Raw genomic sequence first — 21077 nt, forward strand, 5'->3', positions numbered from 1 at the left:
ATCTAATCCTTGTCTTCCAATTGCCCTTTACTTAGGTTTTGGTAGACTAAAATGTGGAAATTATTTTTTTGTCGGGATATTAAGGGATGTCAATTGTTGAATGAGTTGAAGCACTTTCCTTGTCTTTACCATGAAACCAGAACTTTCTATTTCTATTGTTTAACAAGAGAGACTATTTTCCTCTTACATCAAATTGTGATTAAAAGTGGTTGTCAGTAGGGGGCCGGCGACCAAGTGCTTGATAAACTCTCAATGTGTGTTTATGTGTGTGTGTGGGTGTGTGCATACAGTACAGTAACCTGTCTCTCTCTGTGTGCGTGTTTGTGATCAGGAGAAATACCGTCGTGACCAGGAGAAACTGGAGGAGGAGTGGCGTCGGGCCCAGCAGGAGGCTGTGACAGAAGGGGGAAGACACCACCAAGAGGTGAGGAACCATATCACTTTAGCAATGTAATTTTCTGGTTGTAACTCAGGACTTTGGCTTGAACCCTTTACTGTCTGTTCCCAAGGAGCCGAGGGGCCTGGAGATGGACAGCAGGAGTATCAGTGCCCTCTCCCCCCTCCGCCAGCCTACCATGCCCTGGGAGGAAAAGGAAGCCCAAGAGGAGGAAAGGGGGAGGAGGGTAGAGGAGGAAGCACAGAAAAGACAGGAGGAGGAAGAGAGGAGGAGAGTGGAGGAGGATCGGCAAAAGTGGGAGGAGGGGAGGAGGACGGAGGAGAAGGAGCAAGAGCTGCTGCGTCTTCAGGAGGAGAGGATGAGGAGGGAGAAGCAGGAGGATGAGGAGAGGAGACAGAGGGAAAAGGAGGAGCTGAGATGGCAGAGGAGAAAGGAGGAGGAGAGGGAGGAGAGGAGGCGCCAGGAGGCTGCTGAACAACAACACAGGGAGAAAGAGAAAATGCAGGAGCAGCAGCAGCAATGGTTAATAATAATAATATTTATTTTCTTTAAAGGTTTAGTTCATCCAAATTACAAAATTACATATTGGTTTCCTTACCCTGTAAGCAGTCTATGGACAAGGTATAACAGCAATCCATGCTTTGTTTAAGTTTCTCTGGCACTGTTTCCAAATGCTAACATTTTAACATTTGTTGCACTAATCTAATGCAAGTCGTTGTACCTATGTTAGCGTTTTTTGCACATCATGTCTAAATTATCCTAAAGTATCTAAAATTTATTATGTAGCCGAACAAAGTCACTTATAGATGATGCTCCAGTATACATTACCGGAATTTTGTATTTTTTTCCCCCCAGTTTTTCAGTGATGCTTTTTACAATGATAAAGATTTGCAATAATTGTTTTACCTCCATAATTCTCCCTTCCCATCCTACCCAGTTCCCTCTACTAATTTTGAAAAAGTACGTATCATTTGTGTGCAGTCTAAAAATATATATTTTTCTGGCAGTGGGAGGAGGATAAATTGGTAAATGTAGGGTTCAAGCAAAAGAAGAATGACGCATAACAGTAGTGGTCTTGCTGAAGCAAGCACACTAATAAAAAAGAAGAATGACGGATAACAGTAGTGGCATTGCTGAAGCAAGCACACTAATAAAGAAGAATGACGGATAACAGTAGTGGTCTTGCTGAAGCAAGCACACTAATAAAGAAGAATGACGCATAACAGTAGTGGTCTTGCTGAAGCAAGCTATCTTCTGCAGCGCTTTTGTCATTACAGACATAATGTTAAAGCTTTAAGATTTGTGTGTGCTAAATCTTCAAATGCTTATTGTAAACACCAACTCACTGCAGTATATTAAACATTACCATTTAGTTAATTAATCATTAATTATTTACATTGTATTGTAACCTCTAAACCCCACTAATGGTCTGCCTGTGTTTTGTCTTTTCTGTATGTGATTTGTCTGTCTGTCTGTCTGTCTGTCTGTCTGTCTGTCTGTCTGTCTGTCTGTCTGTCTGTCTGTCTGTCTGTCTGTCTGTCTGTCTGTCTGTCTGTCTGTCTGTCTGTCTGTCTGTCTGTCTGTCTGTCTGTCTGTCTGTCTGTCTGTCTGTCTGTCTGTCTGTCTGTCTGTCTGTCTGTCTGTCTGTCTGTCTGTCTGTCTGTCTGTCTGTCTGTCTGTCTGTCTGTCTGTCTGTCTGTCTGTCTGTCTGTCTGTCTGTCTGTCTGTCTGTCTGTCTGTCTGTCTGTCTGTCTGTCTGTCTGTCTGTCTGTCTGTCTGTCTGTCTGTCTGTCTGTCTGTCTGTCTGTCTGTCTGTCTGTCTGTCTGTCTGTCTGTCTGTCTGTCTGTCTGTCTGTCTGTCTGTCTGTCTGTCTGTCTGTCTGTCTGTCTGTCTGTCTGTCTGTCTGTCTGTCTGTCTGTCTGTCTGTCTGTCTGTCTGTCTGTCTGTCTGTCTGTCTGTCTGTCTGTCTGTCTGTCTGTCTGTCTGTCTGTCTGTCTGTCTGTCTGTCTGTCTGTCTGTCTGTCTGTCTGTCTGTCTGTCTGTCTGTCTGTCTGTCTGTCTGTCTGTCTGTCTGTCTGTCTGTCTGTCTGTCTGTCTGTCTGTCTGTCTGTCTGTCTGTCTGTCTGTCTGTCTGTCTGTCTGTCTGTCTGTCTGTCTGTCTGTCTGTCTGTCTGTCTGTCTGTCTGTCTGTCTGTCTGTCTGTCTGTCTGTCTGTCTGTCTGTCTGTCTGTCTGTCTGTCTGTCTGTCTGTCTGTCTGTCTGTCTGTCTGTCTGTCTGTCTGTCTGTCTGTCTGTCTGTCTGTCTGTCTGTCTGTCTGTCTGTCTGTCTGTCTGTCTGTCTGTCTGTCTGTCTGTCTGTCTGTCTGTCTGTCTGTCTGTCTGTCTGTCTGTCTGTCTGTCTGTCTGTCTGTCTGTCTGTCTGTCTGTCTGTCTGTCTGTCTGTCTGTCTGTCTGACTGTCTGTCTGTCTGTCTGTCTGTCTGTCTGTCTGTCTGTCTGTCTGTCTGTCTGTCTGTCTGTCTGTCTGTCTGTCTGTCTGTCTGTCTGTCTGTCTTTGTCTCTGTCTCTGTCTCTGTCTCTGTCTCTGTCTGTCCATGTGTGTCTCTGTCTGTGTCTGTCTGTATTCCCTATCTATATTATCTTTATACTGCTGTAACCCCATAACCCTTTCTCAAAACTGCTGGCAGGGTCGGGGACTCCTATGTCTATGCCAAGGCCCAACCTGAGATATCCATAGCAGACAGGTCAGTGTGTGTCTGCCAAGGTCCAACCTAAACATCAAATACTTAAAAAATGTATTAAAATACTCAGAGTATTTGCTTACGTCTGCCTTGAGTGCCAGATGGGCTGGGTTTGCAGTTTTCTGAGTGCATGTGTATCTGTATGCATTAGAATGGCCACGGCTTTGCCTCTGTTGCAATCAGACAAACATACAGTATGACTTCATTTCATTCATAAAATCTATGGTCTGTTACTAGCAAACGCAAAGCATGCCTCAGCCTATAACTAATACATTATGTTCTAAGAGTCAATACTTAACCAACAGAACTAAATGTGTAGCACAGCCCATGTCCCAAATGGCACCCTATTCCCAATACAGGGCACTACTGTTGACCAGAGCCCAATTGGCTCAAAAATATTACATCACAGCCTAATTCTAAAATGGATTAAAAATAATAATAACTCGGCAGCAATCTACACACAATAATACACCATAACGACAAAACAAAAACAGGTTTACGTTTTTTTGTGCAAAAAAAAAACTGAAATACCTTATTTACTTAAGTATTCAGACCCTTTGCTATGAGACTCGAAATTGAGCTCAGGTGCATTCTGTTTCCATTGATCATCCTTGAGATGTTTCTACAACTTGATTGGAGTCCACCTGTGTAAAATTCAATTGATTGGACATGATTTGGAAAGACACGCACCTGTCTATATAAGGGCCCACAGTTAATAGTGCATGTCAGAGCAAAAACCAAGCCATAAGGTCGAAGGAATTGCCCGTAGAGCTCTGCGACAGGATTGTGTCAAGGCACAGATCTGGGGAAGGGTACCAAAACATTTCTGCAGCATTGAAGATCCCCAAGAACACAGTGGTCTCCTTCATTCTTAAATGGAAGAAGTTTGGAACCACCAAGACTCTTCCTAGAGCTGGCCGCCCGGCCAAGCTGAGCAATCGGGGGAGAAGGGCCTTGGTCAGGAAGGTGACCAAGAACCTGATGGTCACTCTGACAGAGCTCTAGAGTTTCTCTGTGGAGATGGGAGATCCTTCCAGAAGGACAACCATCTCTGCAGCACTCCACCAATCAGGCCTTTAGGGTAGAGTGGCCAGATGTAAGCCACTCTTCAGTAAAAGGCTCATGACAGCCTGCTTGGAGTTTGCCAAAAGGCTCCTAAAGACTCTCCGACCAATGTCACATCCAGAGGAAACCTGGCACCATCCCTGGGGATGTTTTTCAGCGGCAGGGACTGGGAGACTAGTCAGGATCGAGGCAAAGATGAACTGAGAAAAGTACAGAGAGATCCTTGATGAAAACCTGCTCAGGACCTCAGACTGAAGGCTCACCTTCCAACAGAACAACGACCCTAAGCACACAGCCAAGACAACGCAGGAGTGGCTTCGGGACAAGTCTCTGAATGTCCTTGAGGGGCCCAGCCAGAGCCCAGAGTTGAACCCGATTGTACATCTCTGGAGAGACTGGAAAATAGCTGTCCAGCAATGCTCCCCATCCAACCTGACAGAGCTTGAGAGGATCTGCAGAAAAGAATGGGAGAACGCCTCAAATACAAGTGTGTCAAGCTTGTCACGTCAATCAAAGAGGACTCATGGCTGAAATCTCTGCCAAAGGTGATTCAACAAAGTACTGAGTAAAGGATCTGAATACTTATGTAAATGTTACATTTAGTTGTACTCATTTTCTTGCAAATGTTTCTAAAAACCTGTTTTTCTTTGTCATTATAGGGTATTGTGTGTAGACTGTTGAGAGAAAAAAGAACATTTAATCCATTTTAAAATAAAGCTGTAACGTTAAAAAAAAATGGAAAAAGTCAAGGGGCCTGAATATTTTCCGAATGCACTGTAAAGTAAAAAAGTGGTATCATAGAGATTATGCAACAAAGCCTGAAGGCTTATTTCCATTGCAGGCCACTCGTGTACTGTATGTGTTCATGTATTGAACTGTACGCATTTGAAAATACAAAGAGCCCCAAGGGCCCTGGTCAAATGTAGTACACTTTGTAGGGAATAGGGTACCATTTGGAACGTAGACTAGTAAATCAATAATGTGTTTTACAGTGTACATTGATTTGAGAGATAATGCATTTTCTTGATTATCAGCCTCTAAATGTGTTTTGTTGTGATTGGCAGGGCAAAGTCTAAATCTACTCCAGAGCTGGACGACGTGGAGAAAACTAAAGGTCAGTGGGAATTTACTAATTTCCTCATGTATTCATCAATAGTAGTTCATCCTTATTGACCTTCGGTGGAAGTTGAACCATTACTTAGCTGCTCAAATTAGCAAGGGAAGGTAGGTAGGTGGGTGTGTGTGTGTGTGTGTGTGTGTGTGTGTGTGTGTGTGTGTGTGTGTGTGTGTGTGTGTGTGTGTGTGTGTGTGTGTGTGTGTGTGTGTGTGTGTGTGTGTGTGTGTGTGTGTGTGTGTGTGTGTGTGTGTGTGTGTGTGTGTGTGTGTGTGTGTGTAAGTAAGTAAGTAAGTAAGTAAGTAAGTAAGTAAGTAACTGTATGGCAGTGGGTGTGAATACTGTACACACTGTGCCCAGGCTGGTACGGCAGCTCGGGGGGCATGGCCCAGAGGTTACTGGAGGAGGAGTTGAGACGGAAAGCAGACAAAAAGGCCCAGAGTCTCCGGGCTGCGTCAGAACTGGAGTTGGAGAGGAGAAACATCCTAAACGCCATGAGATACAGAGAGCCAGAAAGAGGTGTGGTTCACAACCTCGACCGTTCCTCGACCGCTCCTGACCACTCCTGTCTAATCAATGCAGGACCCAGTCAACCAACCAGCTCAATCGCGTTTAGCATGAATGAATATATAAACAGACACTTCCAGATTTTATAATATGTCTTGATCATGTCCTATTGGTCACTGAAGCTGAATACAGAAAATGAATCTGTTCTCTCCAGTGGCTGTGTCACAATGATGAATCACTGGACTTATTGGTGTTTCCTGGATGAATCACTGGTCTACAGTCTATTTCTGGACTTCCATCCATTCTGATTGGCTCTCATGTCGACCCCCTCTCCTCTCCCATTGACTCATCTTTATTTTCTGATTCCCTCTTCTCTCTCATTGGCCCACAGTGACTAGCAGCTGTGGGATAGGCGAAGGATTGGGGAGGAAGGGCCAGCAGAGCGTAACCCAGGCGGAGCTGGAGAGGCAGCAGATCCTGCAGGAGATGAAGAAGAAGACCAACCTGGCCACAGACAACAGCTGGATCCGCCAACGCTCCACCAGCACCACCAACAGCAAGGACCCCACTGCCAGCCCCATCAGGAGGTACTCTTCCTGGGGCTTGACTGGGGCTCCGCTGGCATGGGGGAAGTGGATCAATACAGTACAATGTGTGTGTTGAATGATGGATAGGGGTTAAGCCAGCCTCAATGGCCCTATTAGAAGGTACTCTACCTGGGACTCACATGGGCGTCCATATTAGGACAGCTCCACATGACTCTGACACCAACTCCAAGTAACTCTGACACGCCTTCCATGGATTTGTGACTATTCTGTTCCAACATGGACAGTACACTAAACTGCCTAGATTGGGTCACCAGGGGTTTAATGCTGTATAATGCTAGCTTGAATGAGTGTGTGTAACATGTTAACACATAATTTACAACAACTATTTTAGTAGAAGTAACTGTTTTTAGTGACTTTAACATTTTGTGCTCTAGCCTGGATGCCAGTCTCTTTTCTGTTGCAGTTATCAAAAGAGTTGGCTAAATCAGAAACATAATGGCTTGTGGTATCCAGGCTATTTGGGTGCTTACGCTAACCTCCACTAACATCCGGTAATCTGTTTAACTTTTCAGAGGCGAGTCTCTGGACAACCTGGACACCGCGCCCCGTTCTTCCTGGCGCTCATCATGGACACCGGGAAGCACCTCGTCCATCCACAACTACAGCCGGCCTCATTTTGCCCTTTCTGGTCTCAAAACTACATCCTCCTATAGTGGTGTTGCCTACGGTGGTGGTGGCTATGGCAGCGAGGTCGGAAGTCGTCCTGGCTTAGCCACCCTGCCCTCCTCCCTCTCTATGAGCTCCCTCAGAGAGGCCAGGGGGTGTAACCTATCTTCCTGGTCCCTGCGCTCACCCTCGCCATCCTCCACCCCTTCTCTTGGCCCCGAACCCGAGTCACGCCCATCCTCACAGCAACGCAGCAGGTAAAACATCCAACGTCCAATCACGTGGCACACTGCTGCTTGCCAAAGAACTAAGTCGGTAGATTTTCTCCCAAACCCTGATACAATGTCAGATATTGGAGCTAAAAGTCAGATTCTCGATCTGGGGTTAAGGGTAACACCAAAAGCCCTTGCTCAAAGTAACAAATGCTGACATTCATCAAAATGTCGGTGCTTAGGCGTTTGTGTTCACCACAAACGTGAACCACGGTTTCTTTTTTATTTATTTATATTACAGCATATTGAATGACTGTCATTCATATTCCATTCACCCAGCTCAATGTAACATTGATAGATTTTCCCTATACCTATCATGAGGTTGCTACAACCTAGCCTACGAAAGAAAGTGTATCACGTAGGTGCGCATGTCGAGAGACAAATTGGAGTAAACAAGGTGACAGTGACACATTCAATACCGCCTTGCACACTCTTGCCTACATCTATTTGATCTAGTTTGTAAGCATTAGTCCAAACAGTTGCAAAACATTCCAAGAGTTTCTATTGGACAAATTCAGGTAGGTCTATCCCCATTTCATTTGCTTCCAATTAAGAAACTTTTTTCAACAGAATTGACGGAATGAATACACCCCTGATCACCACACACACAGTTCACTTTCAAAGCAGCCACATACAAACAGCACTATCACTTTTCTCGTTGTATAATTCCTTCTCTCATCAACGTTTACCTTTTCCCTTCGCTTGTGGACAGTGCACAACACAACAGCTGTCTTGACCTCTCCAAGCTAAACCTTCATACCGTAACCGCTAACCACTACACACAGCCTACATCGTTGTCAACCATATTAGCTAACGTTATAGTCAACATAGCTACTAGAACTAACTCATTAGTAAATCCACTACAATCACACAGTTCAGGGTACAGCAAGCAATTTAGCATTTACACAGGCGTCCCACAGTGGTAATAAATTAATAAAACCAAAATCTTATCTCGACTTGGAAGAGTTCCAGTGTTGGATAGCCAGCTAGCTAACATAAATAACATTCCTCTCTGTTCGAGTAGGCTAAGTGACTCAAAATTGAGCTCAGGCGGATCATGTTTCCATTGATCATTCTTGAGATGTTTCTACAACTTCATTGGAGTCTACCTGTGGTAAATTGAGCAATCGGGGGAGAAGGGCTTTGGTCAGGGAGGTGACCATTCAATACACATATAACATGAACAATTATGAAAGTATTTTTGTTTGGATAGGAATGTGTGTGTATTCTCAGTTATCCAGTGTGGTTGATGGTGCGTGGGAGGGCATGTATATTCTCGGTTCTCCAGTCTGTGTGTCTGTGTTCTCCAGTCAAGTTATGGTTCTGCATTCTGTAATCTCAGGTCAGTGAGTGGCAAGAAAGTCTGTACGTTCTGTGATACGGTGCTGGGCAAGGGAGCCGCCATGATCATCGAGTCCCTGGGACTCTGCTATCATTTGACCTGTTTCAAGGTGAGAGTTCAAAGTTCAAGACCGGACCTACCTGACCTGGAGATTGAGGTCATGATTGGTCCATTGCAAAGACTAAACCTACCTGATCCTCTCAGTACTAACCTTATTCACAGAATGAGACTGTACTAATATGGACAACTTGATCCTAATTAATGTTATACTAACCTAACCAGCATGAATGGATCACAATCTGGTCTGATCCTTTATAACCGTACACACAAAACCAAGGAAACAGAAGTCCAAAGTCCCACTGGGTTGTAAGATGGATAGTTGATGACTTTTCCAATGTGGCCAATCATTACCATTTAATTAAGGTTTCCAGTTTAACATGACTGGAGTAATGTTTCCATTCGCTTTTTAGTTAATTGAAAAATACAGCTCTTCCAAATTCCCGAAGATCTATGACTTGCTGCAGAAATGGAAAACAGTTTGGGACATTGTTTTCATGGTTTTATGAGCATTTCAGGAAATCTGACTGCATTTGTGCCAAACCTCACTAATCATTCCTTCACCTCACTATTACCTATCACCAACACTTGCTGCTGACATCATGACGAGCTTCCAATAGTCCCTACATGTATACTTGGGCTTGAACTGTCAGTTTTTTATAATCTCATTGGTCTCTCTGTCTGTCAGTCAAGTGTCAGGTGTCTCTCATGGGCTCCGTCTATCTGGTTGTGGCTCCATGGGTATATGTCTAGCACTCTCCCCGTGGCTCCTCTGTCTGTGGAACTCGTCTATCGTCCAGGGGGCAACAACCCGGGAGTGAGGGATCTGGGCTAGCCCTCATTGACCATTTCCCTCTCTCCCTATCCTCCAGTGTATCGACTGTAAGTCTGACCTAGGAGGATCGGAGGCCGGAGCTGAGGTCAGAATACGTAACCGACAGCTCTACTGTAACTCCTGCTACATGCGATTCAAAAGTGAGTATGACTTTAGCTGGGTACCAGCTGAAAAGTGAGCCAACTAGAATCAAAGCTGAATAATAATAATTTGGTGGGTGCTTACATGTACATGTGTAAATTGGAAATATGTTTTTGCATATCCCAACTCCGCTTGAGAGTGGGGTCACCATTGTTCAGCACCCCTGGAGCAATTAGGGTTAAGTGCCTTGCTCAAGGGCACATAATTTCAAAATGTTCAGCTCAGGGATTTGAACTAGCGACCTTTCAGTTACTGGCCCAATGCTCTAACCACGAGGCTACCTGTCACCATTTATAAAAAACTCCATAGTCATACCTGACCGGTATCGCCAATAGTAACAGGGCTCCTGTTACTATTGTCTGTGTTGTGTCATGTCAGTTATATTATGTTGAGTCGTGCCGTGTCATTTAGTGATATGCTGTGTTGTTGTGTTATCGAATAGTATCGTGTTATAACCTCTATCTTCTTTCCCCTCTAGCTGGACAGCCAACGTCCATGTGACAACGCTGTACTAGAGTAGATAAAGGACTACTTGACAACAACCCATGAACACTGCAACCAGCTGTAACTTCAGATGTATTAATGTGGTTTTGTGATTTGACAAAAAGCCCTGATTCTTCAATTAACAACTATCTTATTCTTTATTTTTACTGTACGCTTGAGAGGGTGAGATTGACCAAAAAAAAGTGAAAATGTTGATATCAACATATTATTTTTACCAGTTGCTTGTATAAAGTAGTAGGGATGTGCATGCGCCTGCGAGTTTTAGACTTTTAGCGAAAAATAGGGTTGGAAAATTCTGAAAACTTTCCCAAATATCAGAAATCACTGGTGGAGAGTTTTGGGAATTTTGCAAACCTAACGAAACAATACTGGAAATTGATTTTGGTCTTGTTCATAAGATTATTGATCCTGATTACTTCATACTTCAGAGATGTAATAGTTTTCATGTTAGGCTGGGGGAAGTCTGCGATTTATTCTCCTTTTCGCCTACAAATCTTTTGGTTACAACAAGTTTGTTGTTGACTAAGGTTTGTTGACTAAGGTTTTTTGTTGACTCTTTATTTTTATCGATGTGCCTTTTTGGTTTGTTATGGGGGGGAGATTATTTAAATAAAATGTATTGAAAATATATTTAATAACCTCTTATGGCTGCATCCCTTGTTCTCAATTTCCACCTGAAGACAGGTGCCTGTAGCTGCCTGTAGCTCAGCCCCAGAGGCAAGGATATGCATATTCTTGGTATCATTTGAATGGAAACATTCTGAAGTTTGTGGAAATGTTAATTCAATGTAGGAGAATATAACACAGTAGATCTGGTGGAAGAAAAGAGAAAGAAAGAGCATACGTTTTCTGTTTTTTATTGTTGTAGCATCATTTTTCACATGTACTAGAATAGCCACACCGTCAGATAGGATGCTGGAGATAATTTTGATGGATAACACAAGAGGGCAACTGTAGGTGTGCAAAGTTTCAGACTGATAACTTCAGGAATGGGTGAGCTACCTGACATTTAGCATGAAGTCCCACACAAGTTGCCCAAATGTACCCAAGTGGCCGAATTGGCGAAATGACCTATAACTATATACAACAGTGCAAATAACTATATACAACATATCAAAAAGCAATTCTAACACACACACACAAAAAAAAATGTTTTTTTTATTTTTTTTAAACAGTACACCCTTTGGAAGTCCTCTACACAATATTATGCTGCCTGTGCCATGTCCCATAGCAGTCTCTTTCTGGTGTAAAGCATAGGTAAACTGAACAATGGTGCAGTTCATGCGACACAGAACACAACGACTCCTCCATGCTGTGCCCTTTTGGCCCCGAGGCACAGTCATGCCTGCAGTAATGAACTGTGGCATATGAACACCACTGGGGGCAGTGGTAGAGCGGGCAGCTTGGCACCGGGGGCTCCCAGTCGGAGTCGCTATCACTGTGAAAGAAAACATTTAAAAAATATTTGTATTGTATGAGCCTTTTATCATCACATAAAATAAACAGATATGTATTGTATAGAGCAGAGGGAACAGTCACTAAGGTGAAGTGCTGTTCCATTCAACTCTGGCCATTGCTGTGGGCCTGCCCTCCCCTGAACAGCCTGCCCTCCCCTGAACAGCCTGCCCTCCCCTGAACAGCCTGCCCTCCCCTGAACAGCCTGCCCTCCCCTGAACAGCCTGCCCTCCCCTGAACAGCCTGCCCTCCCCTGAACAGCCTGCCCTCCCCTGAACAGCCTGCCCTCCCCTGAACAGCCTGCCCTCCCCTGGCCATGTGTGTGTTTGCTGTTCTACTCCATTCCATTTGAATAAAAAATTGAAAAAATAATCAGAAAATATATATATCTAACATGGAATATTACATATATACACACATACATATATACACACACACCCAAACAAACCAACACACACACACACACACAAACAAACCTCACATTTCATTGCAAATTGCAAAATATATATATTTATTTATTTATTTTTGCAAAAATATATATATATATTTATATTTCATAAAATGGCATTAGCACTTGCCCGTCCAGAAGTACGTCCTGTCCTTGCAGAAACAGCTCCTCAGTTTCTGTTTGAATCATAACACTCAAAGATTCCTCAAACAAAAAATCTGTCTCACTTTCACTTTTTCACTTTCACTTTGGACTTTGACTTCGCTTTTCCTGATTTATTCGCCATGATATCTTCAATGAAATCGTTGAAAATACAACTTTCCGAAATACTGCTGCGAGTAACAAGCCTCACAGCAACTCCTCTGATAGTCAAGGCGAGAATGGAGCTCCTTTACGCGTGCATTTACAAACAAGGAATGGTGGTCCAACCCAAAACCATTACATACTGGCATTTACCTCAGCTCATTGGCTATCTACCCAGCTAGATTTCAAGAAGATCAGTGGTCATTGGGCAGAAATACAGTCAATCAATGAAGCTTCGAAATTATTGGTGCGCAAGGAAGTAATTGCTCGTTGTCTTCAAATCAGTTCACTTCGGTCAATACTCCCCACAAACAAACAATGACTTTTGGCTGTGTTGCAAACATCCAGAGAAATGCACTGAAACCCACCATGACTAGATAAACGTTGGTTTACGGTGTGTAATTTCGTCGAATGCTCCGTAAAAAATTGAAAGATGGAATTCACGGCACAAACGGTTTACAAAATGTTTCGATTTAGGCTATAAAAATGGATTTTATCAAAGAAAACTGCACTTCATTTGATCACTGGGACCCTCAGGAAGAGAAATAAGAGCAAGATATCAGAATGTAAGTCATAATTTTACCTTCAATGTGTAAAAACTGTCATGACGGAAAATGTTTCTGTTGTTGATTGCTCTTCTCAAACAAAAGCATGGTATTTGTTCTCTGTAATAGCTATTTTAAATCGGAAAACATAGTTTGATTACCAATATTCTAATGTTTTGAAGGATGTAAAACACTTGCATTTTCAAGAATGTTTAATGTTACGACGTTGTATTTTTTGTTGTCACTGAAATTTCCACTGATGTTGATCCCTGTACAGGGATCGCAGCCATAAGAGGTTTTAACATCTTATGGCTTGGGGGCAGTATTTTCACGTCTGGATGAGAAGCGTGCCCAAAGTAAACTGCCTGCTACTCAGGCCCAGAAGCTAGGATATGCAAATAATTGATAGATTTGAATAGAAAACACTCCACAGTTTCAAAAACTGTTAAAATAATGTCTGTGAGTATAACAGAACTGATATGGCAGGCGAAAACCGGAGGAAAATCCATCCAGGAAGTGGGTATTTTCAATTGAATGCCTATAGAGTATCTAATGGGTTAGGATTGCAGTTCATATGGCTTCCACCAGATGTCAACAGTCTGAAGACATTGTTTCAGGCTTGTTTTCTGAAAAATGAAGAAGAATGAGACCTTTCTCTCAGTGGACTGTAGAATCATGCAGTGCTGGTTTTGCGCATGACCGAGTGTGCCCTTTCGTTGTTTTTCCTTTCTATTGAATACGCTATTGTCCGGTTGAAATATTATCGATTATTTAGACAATTGACAACCAGAGGATGAATTTTAAACATCGTTTGACATGTTTCAACGAACTTTACCAGTACTATTAGGAAGTATTTGTCTGCATGTTTTGAGCCAGTGGATTTGAGCCAAATTTGAGCCAGCCTTTGAGCCAGTCTCTCTGACATTTGGTTTCCGTTTTATAACAATGTTGCGCCAGAAAGGTTAAAAACAAAGGATCCAATTCGGGAAAGTCATATTTCTGGTCGTAATGCTGGTTAGTTCCCGCCGCACTGATATCCAAAAGTTATTTCCAGCTATATGTTATAACATAAAAAACGTTCTGGGCTAATAGGTTTCCTCCAGACGTGACGCGTCGCATTCAGGCCAAAAAGTTGAATCTTGGTTTCATCAGACAAGAAAATCTTGTTTCTAATGGTCTGAGAGTCTTTAGGTGCCTTTTGGCAAACTCCAAGCGGGCTGTCATGTGGCTTCTGTCTGGCCACTCTACCATAAAGGCCTGATTGGTGGAGTACTGCAGAGATGGTTGTCCTTCTGGAAGGTTCCCCCATCTCCACAAAGGAACTCTGGAGCTCTGTCAGAGTGACCATTGGGTTCTGTGTCACCTCCCTGACCAAGGCCTTTCTCCAGTTTGACTGGGGGTGGCCAGCTCCAGGGAAGGCTCTTGGTGGTTGCAAACTTATTCCATTTAATGATGGAGGCCACTGTGTTCTTGGGGACCTTCAATGCTGCAGACATTTTTTGGTACAGTTCCCCAGATTTGTGTCTCGTCACAATCCTGTCTCGAACCTCTACGGACAATTCCTTCGACCTCATGGCTTGGTTTTTGCTCTGACATGCACTATTAACTGTGGGACCTTCTTTAGACAGGTGTATGCCTTTCCTAATCATGTCCAATCAATTGAATTTACCACAGGTGGACTCCAATCAAGTTGTAAAAAGATCTCAAGGATGATCAATGGAAACAGGATGCACCAGAGTCTCAAAGCAAAGGGTCTGAATACTTGTGTAAGTGTATTTCAGTTACATTTTTAAAAATGAAATAGCAAACATTTCTAAAAACCTGTTTGTTTTGTCATAATGGGGTATTGTGATTTCAGAGGCTTGAAAAAAAAATATATACTTTTAGAATAAGGCTGTAAGGTGTCGTAATAAAATAGAGAGACAGAGGAATAGGGGCACTTATTATTGGACACATTCTATAACCATTCTCCCATTAATGAAATACTTTGCACACAAACCGCTGCCTGTTTGGAATATGAAAAAAATCATGAATGTATTTACTTGTGAGTGCCCTTGTTCGCCGTCTATCTCTGTTGGAACCATGTCTTCTAAGGAAGGAGGTAGGTTGGCATTTCAGCGGCACGCTTGTAAGGGTCTGGACCGTCCTCTTCTACTGTTGTTCACTCTGGAAGACAGCCAGCTGTGTCGACGATTCTCATTGGTGATGATACGGTGATTTGAGAATTGTAGTAGGATGGGATGGTTCGAATGGTAGTAGGGTGGTCCCTCTCTGATTCACTTTTCCTGACTTAGGACAGCTAATCAGCTGTGCCAGTGATTGTCTGAGAGGGGAGTTAGTCGCCTCTTCCTCCTTGTCTTGATAGTCAGGATTTAAACCACTTTAGACGGTGGGCTGCAGCTCCCTGTCTTTCCTGGTCTAAAGAAAGGTGAGTTTATTTCTTCATCTCATGTTGAGGTTCAAAGTTCCAACCATTTTAAACATGTAGCTACTGCTCCATGATTTTTCGGGTCTAATGTTAATTTTGTTACCAAGGCTTTTTATGCACTCTGGCCAAAGGGGACAACTCCGTCCGTCTGACACGCTCTCTGACGTCGTACTTATGTACAGTTTATTGGAGATGTAAGATAGATTATCTTATACCTCCTAAAATCACATTCCTATCCAGGCAAAAATGCTTACACAATTGTTCTTGTTATCTGTGTATTGGATGGTCACCTCCCTGACCAAGGCCCTTCTCCCCCAACTGCTCAATTTACCACAGGTAGACTCCAATGAAGTTGAAGAAACATCTCAAGGATGATCAATGGAAACATGATCCACCTGAGCTCAATTTTGAGTCACTTAGCAAATGGTCTGAATACTAATGTAAGGTATTTCGTTTTTTATTTGTATATGTTTGCAAAATGTTCTATAAACCTCTATTCACTTTGTCATTATGGGGTATTGTGCATAGATTGATGAGAAAAAAATGTTGAACCCATTTTAGAATAAGGCTGTAATGTAACAAAATGTGGAAAAATTCAAGGGGTCTGAAAACTTTCCGAATGCACTGAATTATGAAATATAGAATTGAAACTTATATCGCATTATGGTGAATGGTGAAATAAGTAAAGCCAGCTATAATTTAATTAATGGCTTAGCAGATAATAAGAAAAGACGAAAATACATATTTACTTCGCTAAAAGAAAATAAATATAATATACTGTACCAGTCAAAGGTTTGGACACACCTACCCATTCAAGGGGTTTTCTTTATTTTTACTATTTTCAACATTGTATCATAATAATGAAGACATCAAAACTATAAATAACAGATATGGAATCATGTAGTAACCAAAAAAGTGTTCAACAAATCAAAATAGATATTAGATTATTCAAAGTAGACACTCTTTGCCTTGATGACAGCTTTACACACTCTTGGCATTCTTCCAACTAGCTTCACCTGGAATGCTTGAAGAAGTTCCCACATATGTTGAGCACTTGTTGGCTGCTTTTCCTTCACTCTACAGTCCAACTCATCCCAAATCATCTCAATTGGGTTGAGGTTGGGTGATTGTGGAGGCCAGTGCATCTAATGCAGCACTCCATCATTCCTTGGTCAAATATCCCTTACACAGCCTGGAGGTGTGTTGGGTCATTGTCATGTTGAAAAACAAATGATCTAATTTCCATTGCTCAAGTTTCTTGGCATAAGCAAGTCTATTCTTATTATTGGTTTCCTTTAGTAGTGGTTTCTTTGCAGCAATTTGACCATGAAGGCCTGATTCATGTAGTCTCCTCTGAAGAGTTGATGTTGAGATGTGTCTGTTACTTGACTTCTGTGAGGCATTTATTTGTGCTGCAATTTCTGAGGTTGATAACTCTAATGAACTTATCCTCTGCAGCAGAAGTAACTCTGGGTCTTCCTTTCCTGTGCGGACCTCATTAGAGCCAGTGTCATCAATGCTATTGATGGTTTTTGCAACTGCACTTGAAGAAAGTAAAAGTAATGATGGACTGTGGTTTGTCTTTGCTTATTTGAGCTGTTCTTGCCATAATATGGACTTGGTCAAATATGACTATCTTCTGTATACAACCCTACCTTGTCACAAAATAACTGACTGGCTCAAATGCATTAAATTACACAAATTAGCTTTTAACAAGGCACACCTATTGATTGAAATTTATTCCAGGTGGCTACCTCATGAAGTTGGTTGAGAGAATGCCAAGAGTGTGAAAAGCTGTTAAGGCAAAGAGTAGCTACTCTGGGTAGCAAAGGGTAGCTATTCCATATGTGTTATTTCATAGTTTTGATATCTTCACTATTATGCAATGCAGAAAATAGTAAAATTAAGAAAAACCTTGGAATGAGTAGGTGTGTCCAAGCTTTTGAGTGGTACTGTATGTTTATGCAGATATCAATTCATTAGACAGTCCAAATGGAAGAATACATTAAATTAATAAGGAGAACTATCTACTTCTTTCTCCCTGGAGAAGCCTCCTCTAACCCATTTATGTGAAATCATACACAAACTCAAAGTAGCATGTGCACCCAGCACAGGAGATTCCCTCCCTCATTTCTTCCCTTCTTCCCTCCCTCCTTTCTTCCCTTCTTTCCATCTTTTCATCCACCTTTCCTCCTTTCTTCCCTCTCTCATGTGCATACAAAGAGTTAGGGCTAGCGGTTGTTTTGGCTGTCAGATGTGGAACTGTGTTAGAGCTGTCAAATCCACAGGCAGCTCCTTACGTTAGCTTATTGTGGACACAGCCATGGGATACAACGAAATCATCCAACTTTTTAATCCATCAAATTCCATGCAGCTGCGTTAGAAGTTCATACAGCCCCATTACAAATTCAAACCCTCGAATGCATGATGTTCTATTGTATACACCTCGATTAGACTGATGTGCTATAAATCCCTCCATCCACATGAAAGTGAAAACAGGCATTAGCCTACACATTCTACTGCCGTTTTCATTATTTGTTTTCAACTGCTGTGATACGAATTGTGTGGCAGTTCCTAGAGAGGCTTATATATTTTTTTAATGTAGGGCTCTATTCAATCAGATCACATCCACCCTGAGATAATGGCTAGAGCTTTCACTTTCAAGGAGCGGGACATTAATTCGGACACTTATTAGAAATCTCGTTATTCCCTCAGACTAATCATAAAACAGGCAAAGCGTATGTACAGGACTATGATTGAATCCTACAACACAGGCTCTGAAGCTCGTCGGATGTGGCAGGGCTGTAAAAGCATTGCGGACTACAAAGGGAAGCCCAGCCGCAAGCTGCCAGTGAGCTAAATGCCTTTTATGCTCTCATTGAGGCAAGAAACACTGAAGCATGCGTGAGAGCACCAAATGTTCCGGACGACTGTGTGATCACACTCTCCGTAGCCGATGTGAGCAAGACCTTAAACAGGTCAACATTCACAAAGCCGCAGGGCCAGACGGCTTATCAGGCAGGACGTGTACTCAAAGCATGCGTGGACCAACTGGCAAGTGTCTTCACTCACATTTTCAACCTCTCTGTGGCCGAGTCTGTAATACCTACATGTTTCTAACAGACCACCACGTACCTGTGCCCAAGATAGCGAAGGTAACCAGCCTAAATTATTACCGCCCCGTAGCACTCACGTCGGTAGCCATGAAGTGCTTTGAAAGGCTGGTCATGGCTCACATCAACACCATCATGCCAGAAACCCTAGACCCCTGGAAAAAAGGAACACCTATGTGAGAATGCTGTTCATTGACTACAGCGCAGCGTTCAACACCATAGTGCCCACAAAGCTTATCACTAAGCTAAGGAACCTGGGACTAAACACATCTGCCACACTGATCCTCAACACTGGGGTCCCTCAGGGGTGCGTGCGCAGTACCCTCCTGTACTCCCTGTTCACCCATGACTGCGTAGCCAAGCACAACTCCAACACCATCATTAAGTTTGCTGATGACACAACAGTGGCAGGCCTGATCACCGACAACAATGAGACAGCCTCTCTCAATGTGAGCAAGACAAAGGAGCTGATCGTAGACTGTAGGAAAAGGAGGGCCATACAGGCCACCATTAACATTGTTGGTGATGCAAGGACCTTGAAACGTTCGACCCGCTCCACTTCTTTCCCGTCAAACCATCAGGTTCCAAACACACCAAGACAGTTGTGAAGAGGGCACGACAACACCTTTTCCCCCTCAGGACACTGAAAAGATTTGGCATGGGGTGAGACATTCTCACTAATTTGTAAATAAAGCCAGTTTGTTATTTAGAATTATTAATTTATGGAGAAACATAACTTGATTATTTAGCAGACATCACATGCTTATATTCAGTCAACACATATATCTTAAGAATATCATGGAATATATTTGAACATTTTGTTTCACCATGCTTGTCTCAGAGCAGTGCGAAAAGGTGCTGAAATAGACATCCACAGCGGGAAGGCTATATATAACGATATTTTGGAGATTATTTTGTTTTTTAAAAAACAACAGTGTGCAATTGTAATCTGAATAAAAGCCACAAAATATTATTTATAAAGGCCAAAATATAGCCCTGCTAATAGCCATAATAAACCACGTGACCATGTTTTTTTATTTTAATTTTAATTTTTTTAACCTTTTTTTTCATTATTTTATTTTTTACCTTTATTTTACTAGGCAAGTCAGTTAAGAACAAATTCTTATTTTCAATGACGGCCTAGGAACAGTGGGTTAACTGCCTGTTCAAGGGCAGAACGACAGATTTTGTACCTTGTCAGCTCGGGGATTTGAACTTGCAACCTTTCGGTTACTAGTCCAATGCTCTAACCACTAGGCTACACTGCCGCCCCATTTGAAAGAGTATTTTCCAGTAAGCAACAATTTGTTTACCTTCATAAGACAACTTTGTTCCAACATTTCTGTAATTCAGTGATATTTATTCCCATAGTAATTCATTATGGATACATAACTAAATAAACATCAGCATTTTGAAAGAGTATTTTTAGCATTACTTTATTAATGAAAGCATAAAGATGCTGATGAAGAAATACAGTATATGCTTTTACATTTGGATAATAAAGCGTTTTAAAGATATAAACCACCTGCATTAGTTTATTAAGCTACTGTGCAGTCTGACAAGTGAAACACAGCCTACAGTACATACTGTAGTAAACATGGGAAGTGCCCGGGTTTGCATTGCAAATGAGGGCATACACTGGGTCAAGACGCCAGCAGAGTAAGTAGACCTTTATGTAGTAAAATAAAGGTTAAATAAAAACAAATGAAAGACCTACAACACCTACGGTAGGCCTACAGTATATCTAAAAAATAAATAAAAAATCTCTACATGTAGGTCTCCTGATTTAAACCCGATCGAACTTGTTTGAACTGGTCAAGGCCATCAAGATGAAGATGAACTGGTCAAGGCCATCAAGATGAAGATGAACTGGTCAAGGCCATCAAGATGTTTTGGCTAGAAAAATTGACGATACAACAATGCAACAAAAATACATTGATCATCTCAGCAAGGTCATACCAGTGGACGTGGAGCTGGGTGGAAGTGCAACAAAAACGTAGTTTAAATAAACATCTGCATTTGAATGTCTTTTTTCTCAAAAGCATAAAGATGTTGATGAAGAAATACTGTACTGCTGTTTTGTTAGAAAGTTAACACTTTAGAGTACTTCAGCATCGAATACATTGCAAGGGACTTTTAATGCAGGGAAACTTAAATCCATTTAACCAAATTTCTATCAGCATGTTAAATGTGGAAAAATAACTCTAGCCCACCTATTTTCCACACATAGAGACGCGTACAAAGCTCTCCCTCGCCCTCCATTTGGTAAATCTGACCATAATTCTATCCTCCTGACTCCTGTTTATAAGCAAAAATTATCGTGACGAGATCAATAAAAAAGTAATCAGATTAAGCTGATACTAAGCTACAGGACTGTTTTGCTAGCACAGACTGGAATATGTTCTGGGATTCCTCCGATGGCATTGAGGAGTAAACCATATCAGTCATTGGCTGCATCAATAAGTGCATCGATGATGTCACCCCCAAAGTGACCAGTATACATATACAATGTACATGCACCAACCAGAAGCCATGGATTACAGGCAGCATCCACACTGAGATAAAGGCTAGAGCTGCCTCTTTCAAGGAGCGGGAC

At 42.2% G+C, this 21077-nt stretch overlaps 1 protein-coding gene across 17 annotated transcripts in view; it reads left to right on the forward strand.

The window, feature by feature from the left end:
* Nucleotides 1-10828, forward strand: part of LOC109904040 (LIM domain only protein 7) — a 119220-nt gene extending 108392 nt beyond the window's left edge. For 10 of the 17 annotated variants that reach the window (XM_031793238.1, XM_031793227.1, XM_031793265.1 and 7 more), the window contains 10 exons: nt 332-424; nt 510-919; nt 3085-3141; nt 5268-5317; nt 5678-5836; nt 6216-6411; nt 6945-7295; nt 8653-8761; nt 9582-9684; nt 10164-10828. In XM_031793238.1, the coding sequence (XP_031649098.1) occupies nt 332-424; nt 510-919; nt 3085-3141; nt 5268-5317; nt 5678-5836; nt 6216-6411; nt 6945-7295; nt 8653-8761; nt 9582-9684; nt 10164-10186 (1551 nt within the window). In that variant the 3' untranslated portion in view covers nt 10187-10828. The remainder of the gene's footprint in view (nt 1-331; nt 425-509; nt 920-3084; nt 3142-5267; nt 5318-5677; nt 5837-6215; nt 6412-6944; nt 7296-8652; nt 8762-9581; nt 9685-10163) is intronic. The other 7 variants (XM_031793293.1, XM_031793312.1, XM_031793289.1 and 4 more) reach the window with 3 other exon arrangements.
* Nucleotides 10829-21077: the final 10249 nt, after the last annotated feature.

Source organism: Oncorhynchus kisutch, linkage group LG2 (genome assembly GCF_002021735.2).
Source record: "Oncorhynchus kisutch isolate 150728-3 linkage group LG2, Okis_V2, whole genome shotgun sequence".
NCBI lineage: Eukaryota > Metazoa > Chordata > Actinopteri > Salmoniformes > Salmonidae > Oncorhynchus > Oncorhynchus kisutch.